The sequence below is a fragment of the Andrographis paniculata genome, unplaced genomic scaffold, assembly GCF_009805555.1.
Source record: "Andrographis paniculata isolate CXL003 unplaced genomic scaffold, ASM980555v1 Contig62END, whole genome shotgun sequence".
Classification (NCBI taxonomy): domain Eukaryota; kingdom Viridiplantae; phylum Streptophyta; class Magnoliopsida; order Lamiales; family Acanthaceae; genus Andrographis; species Andrographis paniculata.
In genome coordinates this window covers 7,561,007-7,578,811 of record NW_026137598.1, presented here as the reverse complement: position 1 = coordinate 7,578,811, position 17,805 = coordinate 7,561,007, and the positions used below count along the sequence as shown (strand labels likewise).

The 17,805-nt window shown below is 30.1% G+C and overlaps 2 protein-coding genes and 4 non-coding genes across 6 annotated transcripts; 5 read left to right on the top strand and 1 right to left on the bottom strand.

Moving 5' to 3' along the window:
* Positions 1-896: 896 nt before the first annotated feature.
* On the bottom strand, positions 897-4,627 carry LOC127261422 (alpha,alpha-trehalose-phosphate synthase [UDP-forming] 6). The gene is made up of 3 exons (XM_051289783.1): positions 1,877-4,627; positions 1,511-1,784; positions 897-1,428 (listed from the first exon to the last, which is right to left on the bottom strand). Exons 1-3 carry the CDS (start codon positions 3,880-3,882, stop codon positions 1,141-1,143), a joined length of 2,568 nt encoding a protein of 855 aa, XP_051145740.1. The 5' UTR covers positions 3,883-4,627; the 3' UTR covers positions 897-1,140.
* Positions 4,628-10,239: 5,612 nt separating this feature from the next.
* LOC127261435 (small nucleolar RNA Z159/U59) lies at positions 10,240-10,329 on the top strand. Its single transcript, XR_007840919.1, has one exon. It is a non-coding gene; the product is annotated as a small nucleolar RNA Z159/U59 (small nucleolar RNA).
* A 78-nt stretch (positions 10,330-10,407) lies between these two features.
* Positions 10,408-10,494, top strand: LOC127261436 (small nucleolar RNA Z159/U59). The gene has a single exon (XR_007840920.1). It is a non-coding gene; the product is annotated as a small nucleolar RNA Z159/U59 (small nucleolar RNA).
* A 243-nt stretch (positions 10,495-10,737) lies between these two features.
* Positions 10,738-10,827, top strand: LOC127261440 (small nucleolar RNA SNOR75). The gene has a single exon (XR_007840924.1). It is a non-coding gene; the product is annotated as a small nucleolar RNA SNOR75 (small nucleolar RNA).
* A 339-nt stretch (positions 10,828-11,166) lies between these two features.
* Positions 11,167-11,255, top strand: LOC127261434 (small nucleolar RNA Z159/U59). Its single transcript, XR_007840918.1, has one exon. It is a non-coding gene; the product is annotated as a small nucleolar RNA Z159/U59 (small nucleolar RNA).
* Positions 11,256-15,164: 3,909 nt separating this feature from the next.
* On the top strand, positions 15,165-16,800 carry LOC127261109 (vacuolar iron transporter 1-like). Its single transcript, XM_051289308.1, has 4 exons — positions 15,165-15,588; positions 15,891-15,976; positions 16,087-16,201; positions 16,307-16,800. The coding sequence occupies exons 1-4, from the start codon at positions 15,368-15,370 to the stop codon at positions 16,602-16,604; spliced, it is 720 nt and encodes a 239-aa protein (XP_051145265.1). The 5' UTR covers positions 15,165-15,367; the 3' UTR covers positions 16,605-16,800.
* Positions 16,801-17,805: the final 1,005 nt, after the last annotated feature.

Below are 17,805 nucleotides of genomic sequence, written 5' to 3'. Positions count from 1 at the left end.
TGTGAATTGCATGAAGGATTTGTTGAAATATTAAAAGAATTCTTGAGTCATGTTCAACAAGTCATTCATTTCATTTATTTATAATTGGAATTATTAGGCCATATTCTGAAATTGACAGCAACAAATATATTATAAATATTTATTCAAAGTAATATTATTTTCATCAATCGAATGTACTCTTATGGATTTAATGCAAGACCGGAATATATCCATCGCATTAGGCGAATCATGTGTGACGGTTGGACTTGAAAACGTCGGATTTTATAAGTTAGTTTTAGGTTTAATCTTGAAAATTGATTGAATTTGACTAAATTAATTTGGCTCAATTTCAAGCTAAGTAGCAACGTAATTCATAGATATCATATTAAGGGGTTACGCACAAAATATGAACGCTCTAACCATATCAGAGTTATAGATATTTGATTAATTGATGACATGAGATAATTGATAATTCCGTTTATTATAGATTCGAGAATTTGAAAAAGATTATAATTATAATATAATATAAATAATTATAAATTAATATAATATAATTATAATTTATAAATTATAAAAATTAAAAATATGATTAAAATGAATAATATTTACAATGGATTGCAAGGCTGAAGAAATAATTTTTAACGATTTGAGTTGACTGGATCGGGCAAGACACGACCTGACCAGACCACACAACTCGGATCTGTTGGGTCAACGTGAATGATTATTCATTATTATGAATTCCTCCACTCCAATAAACCATAATAAAAATAATATAGAAAATACAATAAAAACAAATTCTTAATAATAATATATAATTTTAGATATATTTATCGTAGAAAAAAATAAAATATTTTTAAACTAGTTACTTCATAATTTAATTAGACCGTTAATATTCAAAATAAAAATATGCAATAGTCTTTAGACTCCGAAGTCTAGAAGGGTGTCTATATATGCAGAGACACATACACTAAACCGATAATGAAAACACTATATATACAAAGGACAGACAAAACAAACATGCAATACCATCCCACAATACTCCAACAACAAAAACCAGAAAAACAGACAATCCACAGCATTCCTCGATCGGTCTATCATTTACAATTTTCTACGGTCTCATCATATGATCATCAAAGACGAGAAATGATTCTTTCGTTTTCTCTATCGAGGCGCCATTTGCTCGGCGACAGAGGCCAGTCCCTGCATCAGCCGAACAATTTCGACAGTGTCGTCAAGATAGTATTTAGCCTTACTGGGTTTCCGTCCGACGGTGCAAGCAAATACTTCGGCATGTGGCGGGATGGATGGACCCGCCATCGAGCTGGAGATGACCTCGAACATATCTTCGTCGGATCTGTCGTCTCCGATGCAGAGGATGAAATCCGGAGACATTCCTTTCTCTTGCATTGATGACAGCAGGTGTTTGGCTACAAGACCCTTACTTACACCCTACATAGCAAAGAATGAGTTTCATTACCCGAAAACGATAAAAACATTACAACATGGAATGCAACACAATCCCTTCGCATACCTGCGGCTTAACTTCGACACAATTCTGGCCACTTTTCACGGTGACAGGTTCATTTGCGAGTACACTCTCCAAGTGATCGAGAAGCTCCTTAGCTTGACAAGATCCGAAGTCGGGATCAGCATCCTCATAGCACCAACCCATTGCGGTTTCCTTAAATTCGATCACTGATCCGTCGGTTGTTTCTGTGTACAGCTGCATTACCGGCTCGGCAATTTGCTTCCAGTTGCATTCGGCTACTGGTACGCGTGTTTCCCACTCCTCGTCTCCCTTCATCCTTAAATGCCCAATTAACGAAGTAAGCTAAACGATTACTACAGAGTATAAAATCAGTAACAATGGAAATGGAAACAACAGTCGATAGATTACCTCACAAAGCAACCGTGCTCGGCCGCAATTCCAAGATTCTCGCAAGATGAAAACCAGTCGTCTAGCTTGTCGCGTCCTCTAGCGCTCACGATGAAAACCATGTTATTCTTGTCTTGACATAGATTGTTAAGGATATCGATGGTTTTCATGCTCGGTTTCTTGTCCAGGGAATTCTGAGGCATTAAAGTCCCGTCATAGTCGAGAAGAATAGCCCGGGTCGTAGTCCTTTTGTACGCCGAAACTATATGCTCCATTGCCAGTTTTCTGAAATTAGGATCAAGTGCGACGACTCGAAAGCTTAAGCCAAACCCGATACCCCAACATCTCCGTCGGGAGTGGTCCTTACAAGTTCTCTCCAGATCATGTAAGAAACTCCGAGCCCAATATCCAACGTCGTGTGTGCTTACATATTTGTAGTGTTTTTCATGCCTCAATTGCTTCTCTGCCTCCGGCATTACAAGAGCCAAGTCCATAGCCTCCGCTACTACGTCGATATTCCACGGATTAACTCGTATGGCGCCACTTAGAGATGGCGAGCACCCGATAAACTCCGATACAACCAACATACTCTTCTTTGGGGACGACAGTTCCAACCCCAACACTTTATCCAACGTCTCGTTGCCCTGCCGACTAATAATGTACTCATACGGTATAAGATTCATCCCATCCCTAACAGCAGTGACCAAACAACACTCAGCAACAACGTAATAAGCAACTCGCTCGTAAAATTTCAGCGGCTGATCAATCAAGATGACGGGATCGTAGCCCGGCTCTCCAAATGCCTCGTTTATCCGCTTCACTGTCGCGTACGTCTCCTCCCTAACTTCTTGCACATCTTTCCCCTTCCCCCTCGCCGGATTCGCTATCTGCACTAAAACAACCTTCCCTTTCTTCTCCGGGTGCTGCATTAAAAGTTGCTCCATTGCTAATAACTTCAAACTAATGCCCTTAAATATATCCATGTCGTCTACCCCGAGCAACATTGTCTTCCCCTGCGCCGAAAACTGCTTGATGAGCTCTGATACCTTCGCCTCTGTCTCGGGCAGGCGCAAAACCGATTGAAGCTGACCCATATGAATACCGACCGGGAGGATTTTGATGCTGACCGTGCGCCCGTAATATTCGAGGCCTATGTAACCCCTCTTCGACTCATACGACACGCCCAGCATTCGACTGCAACAGGAGAGGAAATGTCGCGCATAATCGAAGGTATGGAATCCAATCAAATCGGCGTTAAGCAGAGCCCGCAGAAGCTCTTCTCTAATAGGCAATGTCTTGTAAATCTCAGACGACGGAAATGGGCTGTGCAGAAAGAACCCGAGCTTTACTCTGTTAAACCTCTTCCTCAAGAAGGTGGGCAGCACCATTAAATGGTAATCATGGATCCACACGAAATCGTCCTCGGGGTTAATCACTTCCATGATCCTGTCGGCGAAAATCTTGTTCACTGATACGTAGGCCTGCCACAGCGACCGATTGAACCTCCCGCCGAGATCCGGCGACAACGGCAGCATGTAGTGGAACAATGGCCATAGCTGCTGCTTGCAGAAGCCATGGTAGTACCTCGTGAACAAATCCGGAGGCAGAAATGTCGGGACGCACTTGAATGTCTCCAGGAGTATCTGGGAAACCTCGTCCTGGTCGTTCGGGTGAATGTCGTCCTTCAGACAGCCGACATAGATGAACTCGAGATCCTCGTCTCCCAGCCCGTCTTTCAGCTGGATTGGGAGCGAATTCTCCTCCCAGGTGAAAGTCCAGCCTCTGCTGCCGTCTGTTCTCCGGTGAACCCTTATCGGAAGCTGGTTTGTCACGATGATTATCCTGTCCTTCTGAGACGACGAGGATGGATCAGAAGCCACGCTCTCCGAGGTATCGTCGTCTATGTCGGACATTATGCCGGCGACCGTCATAATCCTCGGGATCCGCCGGCTCATCCGGCTAAACGACGGCGACGGAGCTTCGCCGGAAGCTAGCTCCAGCAGATTTGAATACGATCTAGACACCATTTCGAAATCCCCAAATTCAACAACCTCAAACCCTAATCTCTTCCACCGCTACAAAACTCCCCCCAAAAGAACCCTAGAAAAACGAATCGAACAATCGCCGGAACCCACGCGATTTACGAACTTCCTCCTCTTCACAAATATTTTCCCCAAAAAACCACAAAAAGCAGGAAAGCTTAACCTACCTAGAACCCTCGCGATTTGACTTGAAAATCGAAGCAGAAGGAGATAGAGCTGATTTCAGATCACAAAACCGAAGCACCGCCAATCCTAACCCGTCCGTCCGTTCGTCTGGTCTCGAGAACAAGGAAACCGACAGGTACAGGATAAAATACCTCAATCGGATGAAGATAACGCCGCGAGCCCACACTGAGACGTTGACAGCAAAAAGGAAATAATAGCGCAGGGGACAAATAATTGATGGTGGGATTTCAACACACGGTTGAGTCAAATTCACCACTACAATTCGACGCTTCCAATTCCCAAATTTGGGGGCAAATAGAAAACCCTAATTTCTGTAGGTAAGGAAGAAACACACACACCGACCGCTGCTAAATAATACCCCTCTCTCTGCTTCTCTTCTGCTGCTGCTGCTGCTGCTTCTTCTTCTTCTTATCTTTTATTGCAAGTGGGGATAGATACAAAAAGCTTACTACACACATTGATGAGTACAGAATACTGTCCCTGATGTGAGCTAAATCTATATAATATTTACACACACACAGAAACTAGAGAAAGCTATATCTGTATAATAGGGTTTATTATTAATTTTAATGGGCGTGGAGAGTTGGCCATGGCCACCTATACTGTGGAGTTTCTTATGGATAACTGTACAGATAACATAAAATAATTACAAGGAATAGCTGGCAATTGTGGTCCCTTTCCACTCCATGGCAGCTCTCAGGCTCGGTTCGGCTCCTCCATTGTTGCATTTACTAACATTACAGCTAAGATTCTCTTTCAGGGGTCAAAGGGAAAAAGGCAGACCAAATTTTGGGAAATTTGCTAATCTTATTTTATTATTATGGTCTACAAACACTTTCAAATTTGCAATTTTGAACTTGACCGGAATATATAGCTATTTTATGTGTTTCTTCAGATGAATTCGTTGTTTAATGGAGTGTACAGTACCTTTTTTTTTTTTTTTTTTTTTTTTTTTTTTTTGAAGAAAATGGATTTATGAGTGACATTTTAATGTAATATTGAAATTTGATTTTACAGGTAATATTTTTAATGTAGAAAATACATAGGTGATTTTAATTAATGTAATCTTCTTACGTATATATTTTTTAATATTAAATAGTGAAAAATAATTAGTGTGTTCACTCTATGATTTTATTTTATTTTTTATTTCAGATACATAAGCCAAATATTGATAATGTAAAAATATTATTTTATAATATTGAAATATTTATTTTATTTTTATAGATATAGTATACACTATACATTTTCTGTCCCAAAAATAATAATTTATAATATTAAAATATTAATTTAATTTTAAAAATATTGATATTATATTATTGATTGGTAAAAAATATAAGTGTAAAAAAATTATTTTTGTGAATGTATCGGCATAAAAAATAGTGCAAATTGTGTAATAATAATAAAAAATATATAAATATTTTAATGGTGATATATTTATTAGTAAAAATAAGACTAATATATTTGAAACTGATAATTGTAAATAAAGCTATTCTATTAAAATGGAAGGAATATATAGTGCATTTTGTTATATAACAAAAATTTTGTAAATATAGATACATTCGACATTAGAATACAAATAAATATACCTCCTTTAAACTGTAACATCCCCAATATATATTGCAAATAAAGTTCAAAAACTGATTATTAATAATACTCCCTCCGGCCAAAATATTTTGGGCTTATTACCGTAAATGAAGAAAGAAATTTAAGTAAAGTATAATTACTATATAATTAAGAAGTGTATTAGTAAAAATAATTATAAATTAAAATTAAAATAAATAAATAGTTTAATTAAAATTAAGAAAATTATAAAATTTAAAATATGATTAAAATGCATAATAATATTTTCAAAAATAGAAATAACAAGTTATGTGAGACGAATAAATTATATGAGACGAAAGAAGTAGTATACTAGTTGTACTACATATAATATATAATAGTGTAATAAATAAACATTATACTCTTGAAAGTATTTATAGGGTTTGTTTCTACAACAAAAAAATTTAAAATATAATTTTTTAAACTCTTGAAAGTATTTATAGGGTTGTCTCTACAACAAAAAAAAATTTAAAATATAATTTAAAAAAAATTAAAATATTACACGTATTAATTATTTTTATGTTATCTAAACAATTTTTTTATATTTCGTATAAAAAATATTAAATCAAAATACAAAACAAAGCACAGTATATATACTATGGGTGTGTCTCTCTGGGGGTTTTGATTTTGAATTGAGATTTAAATAGTAAAAATTTTGAATTTTAATAATTATATGATGTCTATAAATATGTGTTGATGTAATGTTTTAAATATAAAATTAATTTTAAATATAATTTAAAAAATTAAAAATAAGTATTTAATTTAATATTTTTTAAAAAAATTAATGAACAATAAAAATTGACAAAAATCCCCGAGACAAACACACTTAGTGTTTGTTTGGGGATTTGGATTTTTTTAATTGGGATTTGAATAGTAAAAATTTTGAATTTGAATAGTTGTATGATGTAATATAAACAAGTGTTGATATGATGTTTTGAATGTAAAATTGATTTTTAGTATAATATAAAAAATGAAAAAAAGTATTTGATTTGATATTTTTGGAAAAAAAAATAGAATTAATAGTATAAATCTAATCCAATTCCCCATACAAACACACCGTAATATAAAAAAAGTATCTAAACTCAACTCAAGTAAATTAAGTATGTTTCTTTGATAAGTTTGAAAAAATTTTAATTTGAATTTTATATTAAAATAATGTATTATAAGATTTTCTATAAGAAAGAAAATATATATATATTTTTAAAAACACAAAGTAAAAATAGTAAAAACTTGGGTTTAGCGACTAACGAAACAAACCCTAAACCTTTATGCGGTGTGTTTTAGCCTTTAGGAGATTTTGACTATTTAACTAAATCTTCTTACAATAAAAGAAATTAATTAATTATTATTTATTATTGAATTATATTAAAATTTAAATTAATATTTAGATTATTATAAAAATATATATTTTTATCACATTAAGTAAATATTAAAATTCAAAAATTCACCATTTATAATTCATAACCCAAATAAACAATTCCTTTGTGTGTGTTCATTTCAAATTTAAATTTGGTTTTGAGGATTGATTGAAATATTCCTTTCATCCATTAAAAATTTAAAATTAAAATATTTGAATCCGACACGATAATTAAGAAAAATGAATATTTTATTGAAAATGTGATAGATAGTTAGGGGGATTTTTAGAAATTTAGTTAAAAAGTAAAGTAAATGAAGATAAAAAATGTAATAAAGTTAGTAGTTATTATTGTAAATAAGTATTGAATGAAATGTAATAATTAAATGTTGATCGGTTGATTTTGCCAAAATAAATAATTAAATAAATTTAATGAACAGACTAAAAAAATTGAGAATAAATTTGGCGGATAGTAAATAATTTAAGCTCTAATAAATTTTTATGTAACATTTATTTGATTTGACCTTATTTTTTTTTTTAAAAAATAATAATAATAATATTTAAATCGTAGGAAATCTGAAATCAAATTCTGGCCTACATGTAACATATTAGATTTTTAGATATGTTTCTTGGAACATGAACACAAGTTGAGAGTGTGAGCACCTTTCTTTATCACTTAGTCAACATATGTATCTATATGTATTAGTCTGTTTGACATCAAGAACTTTGAAATAGTTCCCTATACAGAAATAAATAAATAAATAAATAAGAATCATGTTGGGTTCATTACTTATAACTTATGAGAGCTTCGGGGATTTTTCTTAAAACATAAAATATTAATACTTTGTTCATCAAAATTTATGTATATTTGATCGAATATAAATTTTAAAAATAATAAAAATATAATATTTTCTTTCATAATAAAAAAGAAAATTTAAAAAAAAAAAGTGATATATCTTTACTATAAAAACATAGTTAAATATTTGTATCACAAAAAAAATAAAATACATAAATTTGAGAAAAAAAGTAAATACTTACTTTGATATAATTTTTTTCAAAATTTATATAGATTAATAGGATCTACGTATTAATAATATCATAATTAATAAAATATAGAGTAAATAAGAAAGAGGAGAAAATAATTGGGGCAAATGATACTAATAAATAAATAAATATATATGCTAAAAATATGAGAGTGGATAGTGTTGGTCAACGCAACGGTATAGGTAAAAAGAAAAAAAGAAAAAAAAGTAGAGGATAGGGGTTAGGGAACAACAATGGGGTTTTTATCCAATGCGCCTCGGTGTAGTCGCCACCCTCCCTAACGGTGGGTCCCGCCCCGCTGCCCCAGCTTCAAGTGATTGTACTGTTGCTCACGTGGCAACATCACGTGACGTAGAGATGTAGGATTAGGTACAATGTATGTATGTATGCGCTCCATCTTCCTCGCTTCGTGACTTGTGACTAGTGAGGGATAGCCGTCCGATATTTTCACAAAATTTCCCACCTATTATATATATATAAAAAAAATTATATATATTTTTCCGCTAGCGGATAATGATGGGCATATTTTATAATATCTTCAATTTTTAAAATATAGTTTCTTTTTAATGTGTGTTTGAATCAATTAGTGGGACCTTTTAGATATTTATTTTGCATTGGACAGTCTGACTCACCTATACCTATATATGCTTATTAATCCCCTCTAAATTGATGTTTAGGGTGAAATTATACATCAATTTCTTATAGGTTGCTTTTATTTTTCTGTTATACAGTTACAATTATTTTTTATTTTTTAAAAAACTGTATTTAAAATGTCATATTCAATTTGCCATTTTCTAAAATTAAATTAATTTTAAATTCCAAAAAGCAAATCAAATGAGGTTTGAATATAATACACTCTAAAATCTAAATCAGAATAATATAAACCTAAAAAATTCCAAGGCCAGCTATTCAGGGGTGTGGGTTAGAGTAATTGCAATGGGTACAGATGGCAATGGACCCGCGGGTCCAAAATGGACTCAAGTTATATCCAATGGATCTGAAATATTTTTGTATTTTTTTTATAAATTTAACTCAGTGCTGGATTCAAACTCGGACTCAGTTTTATATATTTTATTATAAAAAAATTAAATCCTATATTAATTAAACTAAAAAAAATATTATTTAATACAATTAATTATCTTTTAAAAATAATATTAATATATCATTAATATATATTGATCGGGTTGAATTTTTTTATTTATTTTTTTTAAAAACTAAAAAATATTTTAATACTCTTTTTTGTCCAACTACAACGTATACATATTTCTATTTTGTGACGTCTAATTACAAAGTAACCATTTCATTGAATACTCTGTGTTTTTTTTTTTTTTTTTCACAAATACCCTTATTTTACATTACATCAATACTTTTATACCAAAAAGTAAAGGCAAAAATATTATTACACTACTTTTACCTACCAACTATAATTAAAATATTATTATTTCTTAAACTCCGCGCTAAAAGTAAATGTATACTTCTTTCTTGGAGGGAGTATGTCATTGTATGATAGAAAAAAAAACATTTGAAATCAAAATCAAGCCACAAGAAGTATGAAAAGATATTTAATTTGATAAATATATTTTTACGAAAAAAAATATTATTAATAAATACTCCCTCAGTCCACTTATAATGTTTATATTTACTTTTGACGCATTTAAGAAATAAAAGACGTTTAAGAAATAATAGTATTTTAATTATAGTGAGAAGTTAAAAGTAGTATAATGACATTTTTGCCTTTACCTTTTTGTGTAAAGTAATGATATGATGTAAAGTAAAAATATTTGTAAAAGAATAAAGTATTTTATGAAATGTTAATTTTGTATATATTAAAATTTCCAAAAATGTATATATAGAAAATTTTCTATAATTGTAATTGAGTTTTGCCGATGTACGTAGGCCCAATTCATACGATCCACACGCATGGGCCCAATAAGTACCAACCGACCTAGGGTTTCTAGTCTCTCCTCACTATAAATAAAGACCACAGCGCCATTCATCGCCAGACCGCCTGTGGTATTCGTTCTTGGTACAGTTTCTTTTTTAGTTTGATTGCTTAACTTTTGCTGCTGCGTTCTGTTCTTTTCTTTTTTTGATTTGGAAGGTCTTGTTTGATTTCGATTTTGAATGGTGCGTTTGGTTATTGGTTTTTGTAAGTTCGTTTCTCTGATGATGAGTTATTTGAATGACCTTTTATCTCCTGAGAAGAATTTCTGTGCTGAATCTTTATTGGAGACCTGAACTGAAGAGAGAATTATTGTGAATTTTGGTTTGTGAATTGTTGTTTGTGCTTTTTGAATCTGGTTTGACATTTGATTCACTGTTATTTGGCCACTGAGGATGATCGTCAATTTAAAATAACTTTCGTTCTTCTGATAAATATTCCATGCGGAAGATCTACGGAGAACTGAAGTGGCCAAAAATTGGATGTTGTTTTATTTTTATGTGTTCTCTGTTTGTATTATGTGGTGATTTTTTAATGTTGGTAATTGCAAATCGAACTAACAATACGTTCGTTCTGCTGATGTGCTTCTTTCTGAAATCATATGTTTTGGATGCCGACCTTGGCAGTATTCAACAATGATAGCTTTGAATATACTTGATTCATTTTCGTTCAACATTAGTTATAAAATTGGGCAGCTAGGGGTTAATGTTTCTATTCTCTGTGATGATGAATCAAAGATGACGAGTCTGATCATTATCCATTCTATTAAATATTGATGACAATTCGAGGCATTTGTCTGAGAGGAGCAAATACATAACCCCTTTCTATACCATTGGTGTTGCTGCATTTTCTTGCACTTTTGCTTTTCATTATTGAGAGAATCGTACGATCTGAGTAGTAGAATTGAATGTTTCAAAATTCCTGTTTAAGTGGTTTCAGAATACATAACACCAGTTTTATAAATGTCGATCGTTACTTAGAACTCTCTTCAATGAAAGTTGTGCTTTATATAATGTCTTATGATGGATGACAATTTATTTCACCAAAAATTTATTGGCTTTCCAAATTTGCTAAATCGAATAAATTTAGATCTATTTATGTTTTGTTTCGTCTCTTTAATTTGGTTCTTAAGAAATGTTTTATGGACTCTGATGATGAAAGGATTTTGCACTTTCGCCTTTACTGAGTTTTGGTGTGCTGAAAAAACAAGTTGGAGACCTGAGCTGAGGAGTTCTAGTCACTCTTTTATTTGTAATTTTTATATGCTGCTTTTTTTTTGTTGCAAATGTTTGCTTGTTTTCTGCCTTGTTGAATGCTGTTTTCATTGTATTCATTTGTAGAGATGTAGAGGAGGAAAATTGCAGAATAACAGGATAAGAAATGGTTGGGTTAAATTTGTGTAAATTTGTAAATGCATTGAACAATAAGGCCATGATTTTGCTTCCTTTTTTTTTTTTTTTTTTTTTTTTAAAAAAAAAATTTTGAAAAAATTATTTTTAATTATAAAAATAAAAAGCCCTTTAAAATAATAATAAAAATTAAATATTTAATAAATAATAGTGAAAAAAAGAGTTTGTTTTATTTTTTTATTAGATTTTGAAATAGTGAATCTAATAGTCAATCTGGCGAGAAAATTGGATAGTTTTTATCTTATTAGTTGATTAAATGTTAATTTATTTAATTAACGGTATAGCAACATCTAAATTATGGAAATTGTTAACGTAATGGGTTAATACAAAAGGGTTTGTGTACATATTATTTTAAATAGAATATTTAACTTTTTGTAATAATTATTAAAAATTTTTTTAAAACTTTTTGAATTTTTATAAAAAAGTATTTTTAAAATTAAAAATGAAAATTTGTGAAGAAGCTAGTGGCTATTTTGATATATAGTTTGGTGCATTTTGGTTTATATTCATATTTTATATTTAGACACCCACTAAATGTAAATATTTTAATGAAAAAATCAAATGTGTTTATAAAAAGAAAGAGTTACATATTAATTTTAATTTAAAGAGATAATTTGGTTTTGTTACCATAATATTCCCACTGTTATTTTTCTTAATAATTTATTTATTTTTTATTTTAGTAATTGTTTTATCTAAATAATATTACAAATATTGTTTTAATTTAGAAATATAATTAGTTTAGTTTTTTTTTTAAAAGATTTTATTGAATTTTGTAATAAGTTAAAAAATAATATTATTATTTATTGGTTAATGAAACTATTAAAAGTATATTTGTAATTTAAATAAAATATATGATAAATTGGTATTAATAATATATAATGATTTTATATGATAAAAAATACTTTGAATTAAAATAAATATATATATTTTATCTTTTCAATGAAAGGAAAAAATTCCTAAACCCTGAAAGAACAATTTTTTTGTCTTTTATGTTTGTTAATTAATAAATAATTAAAACCCTAAAATGAAAAAAAACATTATATACCATTGGGGCTCTTTTCTTATAATCGTTTATATCATTTAAATTTATATTCATTTTTTTTTTTTTTTATAGTATTTTGGTTTCACTTAATTTATCTCATCGTTCTATTTTCGTTTATTTCATTTAATTTGTCATTTTTTTTGAAATATAATTATATATTTTAATAATATTTTAAACTTCATAATTTATATATTTTTATTATTACTTGTTAGTAATTACACAATACTTAAAATTTTGTGTCTAAGTTAAATATGACAATTTAGTCGAGAGGAGTATAACATTATAATGTGTTTTACTCCTATATTTGGTCCGACAGGAGATTAAAAAAATTGAATATTTTATTGGTATTTTTGGAAAATAAGTTAAAGAGGAGAGAGAATGAATAAAGACAATAATATTTGTTGTAAATAAGTGTTGAATATAGAATAATAGTTAAAAGTTGGTTTTTGTTGAGTTTGCCAAAATTAGTAATGTATTAAATTTAACGCACAGATTAAAAAAAAATGAGAATAAATTTGGACGGACGAAAAAATTATATTTTAACTATAAAAATAATAATTAATTAGTTTTATTAAAATTTGTATTTACATATTTGAAATGCATTTCAAAGAGGAATGCAAGTAATAATTATTACGGACAATCTTGATAAATAGTGCTTGTTAATTATACATTAAAATTATATTAATATTATATATATATAATATTTGTAAAATATTTAAAATATTCCTAGTTAGAGCATGACATATTTTTAATTTTATTTTAAATTTTATAGCAACTTCGATCATCTTCCAATTTTTAAGCCAAAGAAATATAAAAATAAAGAACGTATAATAGGGTTAATAACCATTATTCATTTTACTATAATTTGAAATTTAAAATAAACATTATTAAAGGTAGTTTTAAAATAATTAAAATTTCACCATTATAACTATATATAAATGGGAAAGCATAATACTCCTTTCCACCGTTCCGGTTATAGTGTTTTAATTTGTAAATACAAGAATTATGAGAAGTATAGATAAAGAATAATAAAAAAATATGTTGATAAAAATAATTATTTTATAATATAAATAATTAATTAATTAAATTAAATTTTAAAAATTATAAATTAAAAATTTTAAAGTAAAACATTTAAGAATGTAATGTTTTTATTTAGTAAAAAATCTTCTGCGCTTTTTTTTTCGTTAAATTTATTTTTATTTATCTAACTATTAATTTTGTGAAAGACAATAAATCACTATTTAATTATTACTTTTATTTAATAAAGGCTTCTTTTCATTGACATTAATTTTTAATTAATTTTTCAAAAATATCTCAATTATTTTTTTAATTTTATCATTTTTCAATAAAAATATTCTCTTTCATAATATTCGGGTAGGATCCAAGAGGATTAATTTTAAGTTGTGTTTGGTATAAAGAAATGGGGCCAGCTAAATGGAAAATGCTTCATTTATGTTGTTTGTTTGAGAAAAATAAATCATTTTCATTTTTCTGTTTACGTTTCTCTTCCATATCGAGAAAAATTGATAGAAATGATGTCGTAGTATATATATATTTTTATCCTTTTTGTACTATTTAATTTTTATTATTTTTTTAAAATTATATTATTTTAATTTAAAAAAATCAAATTTGATTTATTGTTAAAGTATTTATTTTTACGATCTTTTAAGAAATTGTATTAAATATAATCTTAAAAAACATCGTATATAATTTATAATTTTTTTTGAAGAAAAAACCACCAAAAATATTTTTCATGAATTTTCATTCGTTAATTTTATTTTATTTTTTAATTATGTTAATCATTTATTTTTGTTTGATTTATTCATATAGGTGCCTTTTATTTTTATATTTCTCAATTGAATTATCTGTTTGACCAAACACGAGAATTGATCGCATTCCCTATTCAATTTTATTATATACTCTCATTTATCTGCAGTTCAATTCTCTACTCGCAATTTTATTTTTTTCTATGTAGCAAATGCCCTCTTAATAGATTGAGAAAATAATATATTACACACATTCAATTTTTTTTTTTATTTATATTATTTACAAAATTTTCTATAACTTATATAAAAAATAATACTCCAAAGCATTTTACAAAATAGACACGCCCTAATCTTAGAAAAATGATTTTTGATGTAAGACGAATAAAAATAATAATATGTACACAATAAGTACCGATAAAGTAATAAGTTAATGTAATCTTCTTTTAAGAAAGGAAAATGACTTTTGGTGTAAGACCAATGAACATAATAATATGTGCACAATAAGTACTGATAAAGTAGTAAGTTAGCGTGTCTTTGGAGGTTTGGATTTTGAGTTGAGATTTGAATAAAAAAAATTTTAAATTTGAATAATTATATGATGTGAAATAAATAAGTGTTGATGTAATATTTTGAATGTAAAATTAATTTTTAGTATAATATAAAAAATAAAAAATAGATATTTGATTTGATGTTTTGAAGGGTGGAATGAGATGAATAATGGATTGAAAATCCAATTCCCCGAACAAACACACCCTTAATAAATACTAGTTGGTTTATGTTAAGTTTTAAGTTTATAAAAAATCTTCAATTTTAATTTTGTGATTTTATTTAAAATTTTTAAAATTGGGCACATTATATATATAAAAATATATTTACGTGAGTGCGTACGTGCGGGCGAATGGAAGTTATAAGAAGAAACTCCTCCGCAGTCTAACCACCGCCAAACTCCACCGTCTCTGTCTTCCTGATAATTCCAATCTTCAATTTTGTCTTCATCATCTCTGTGATTCAATATATAGATTCGATTGTTGTTCACAGAGTCAAAGAAGAAGGAGAAAAGTGAATTTGAAGGCGTTAGGTATATATATATAGATAATAGATCTCACACACATAGGGCGGTTACCGGAAATGCCAGGAGAATCGAACACAGTTCTACTGGAGAAGCACGACGAGGAACACTTTACCGCCAGAGAAGTGGTGCGTGACATCATCATTGGCGTTTCCGATGGCCTCACGGTGCCGTTCGCTCTGGCGGCGGGCCTTTCCGGTGCCAACGCGCCTTCCTCTGTAGTTCTCACCGCCGGTCTCGCTGAGGTTGCTGCCGGCGCCATATCCATGGGCCTCGGAGGGTATTTTCTTCACTTTCTCAGTTTTCTAGTTGAAATCTGTATACAAATTAGAACATACACACACAGGTATATATGCTGTAGATTACTTCGCATCAGGCGCGAAATCCTGTCGTCAATCTCGTGATCTTATCTGTGGTGTGCTGTGCTCTTTGTTGATTTAACTTTGAATTTGTATGTAACGCAACACACACACACAATCCCCAACAATTGTACGTTCGTGTGCCTATGCATAAAATAGTGCTTTCTGTATGTTCAATTCTATATATATCTGTCGGACATTACCAAATCTGTGCGTTGTGCAGTTATCTGGCGGCAAAAAGTGAGGCAGATCATTACGCGAGAGAGCTAAAAAGGGAGCAGGATGAGATCATCGCCGTGCCTGACACAGGTTCCACCGAAAATTTCCCCTAATTTCCAAGTTTAGCAAAACTTCACATCATTGATCATACTATCTAGAGAGAGATAATTTAATCGATTTTGTAAATAAATCGGCTGTAGAAGCGGCAGAAATAGCGGAAATACTCTCCGAATACGGGATTCAGCCACATGAATACACTCCCGTGGTGAATGCTCTGCGGAAGAATCCTCAGGCATGGCTTGATTTCATGATGAAGTAAGTTCATCGTTGAATCTCAAATTGAGTTAATTGAGAGAACGAATTAGAAGACATAAAACAAATCTGCTGCTGTGTTCATCCATTGTAATCTGTAACTGGCAGGTTTGAATTGGGATTGGAGAAGCCAGATCCGAAAAGAGCACTTCAGAGTGCGTTCACCATTGCCCTTGCGTACATCATGGGTGGACTGGTCCCCCTCCTCCCCTACATGTTCATCCCCAAGGCTGAAACAGCTGCAATGGCCTCTGTCGTCATAACTCTCCTTGCACTGCTCATCTTCGGCTATGGCAAGGGCCACTACACCGGCAACAAGCCCTTCAGCAGCGCTCTCCAGACTGCTTTCATCGGAGCCATTGCTTCTGCCGCTGCTTTCGGCATAGCCAAGCTTGTCAAGCCATAATCAACCATCTGCAGCACACAGAAGGTAGGTTATAACTAATAATGTCTTTTCCATTCCATGGGATTATTAGTCTCAAAAATAAACTCTATCCCTACATACATAGTGTGTAATATATACACAATATATGTATGGGATAGTGGAATAGGATTCTGTTTGGATCCTATTCGCTTTTCTATGCACTTTTTTTTTTTTTTTTTTTTTTTCATGAGACAAATTTTTACTTCTTTATTTTTCGAATTTTTTGAATTATTGTTATTATTACTATTATTATTATGCCAATTACTGAATTAGTGTTATTATTATTATTATTATTTTTTAATTTAACACAATAGTACAATATTGCATTGCACTACACTAAATGATATATAAGTGATTTTAAGTTTTTGAAAACATTTGTCGTATGTCTCTGTTACATGGAATCCGATCAAAATATGTGATTTTAAGTCTTTGAAAGTATTTGTTGTATGTTTGTTTTATATATATTGATGGAATCCGATCACGATATGTGATTTTAAGTTTTTGGAAGTATTTGTTGTTTGTCTATTTTACATATATTGATAGAATCCGATCAGAATATGTGATTTAAAATTTTGAAAATATTTATTGCTTATCTGTTTTACATATTGATGGAATCCGATCAGGATACGTGATTTTAAGTCTTCGGAAGCATTTGTTGTCGCTTTGTTTTAGATATATTGATCGGATCCAATCAAGATAGTAACTGTCACATGAATTATATGTTGAAATTAATTTTGAGAACATACTTTTTGTATTATATTATTGATTAAACAATTTAATTGTGCAAATTAAGGTATAAAAAAAAATTCAACACATGAATTTAAACTTGAAATCAAGAGAGTCAACCAATAATAATAAATCAATTACAATCATTAATCCAGCCAACATGTATGGAAACTGCATTTGTATGATGTCGAGTCCAACGCTACTATTCACTTACTGCACCAATATAATAATGTCTACTTACGTATTTATTCAGTAATTACTTTACATTTATCACGTTATTAATTGATACTTACCTAAAAAATTTTGGTAGAAAATAAATGTTTGGAAATACTCAATTTTTTATTATTATTTATTTATCTCATTCAAAATAATATATACACAAATTATAAATATATTATTACATATACAGTTAATTTATATATATTTAAACAACTTTTAAAAAAAAAAAACCTAAATT

Bases quoted from the DNA above. Each gene is read 5' to 3' on its own strand.
- LOC127261422 (XM_051289783.1), bottom strand. From the start codon at position 3,882: ATGGTGTCTAGATCGTATTCAAATCTGCTGGAGCTAGCTTCCGGCGAA. The intron at 1,785-1,876 runs GTAATCTATCGA...TGGGCATTTAAG, and splicing joins GAGCACGGTTGCTTTGTGAG to GATGAAGGGAGACGAGGAGT. The intron at 1,429-1,510 runs GTATGCGAAGGG...TTTGCTATGTAG, and splicing joins GTGTCGAAGTTAAGCCGCAG to GGTGTAAGTAAGGGTCTTGT.
- LOC127261109 (XM_051289308.1), top strand. From the start codon at position 15,368: ATGCCAGGAGAATCGAACACAGTTCTACTGGAGAAGCACGACGAGGAA. The intron at 15,977-16,086 runs GTTCCACCGAAA...AATCGGCTGTAG, and splicing joins CATCGCCGTGCCTGACACAG to AAGCGGCAGAAATAGCGGAA. The intron at 16,202-16,306 runs GTAAGTTCATCG...TGTAACTGGCAG, and splicing joins TGGCTTGATTTCATGATGAA to GTTTGAATTGGGATTGGAGA.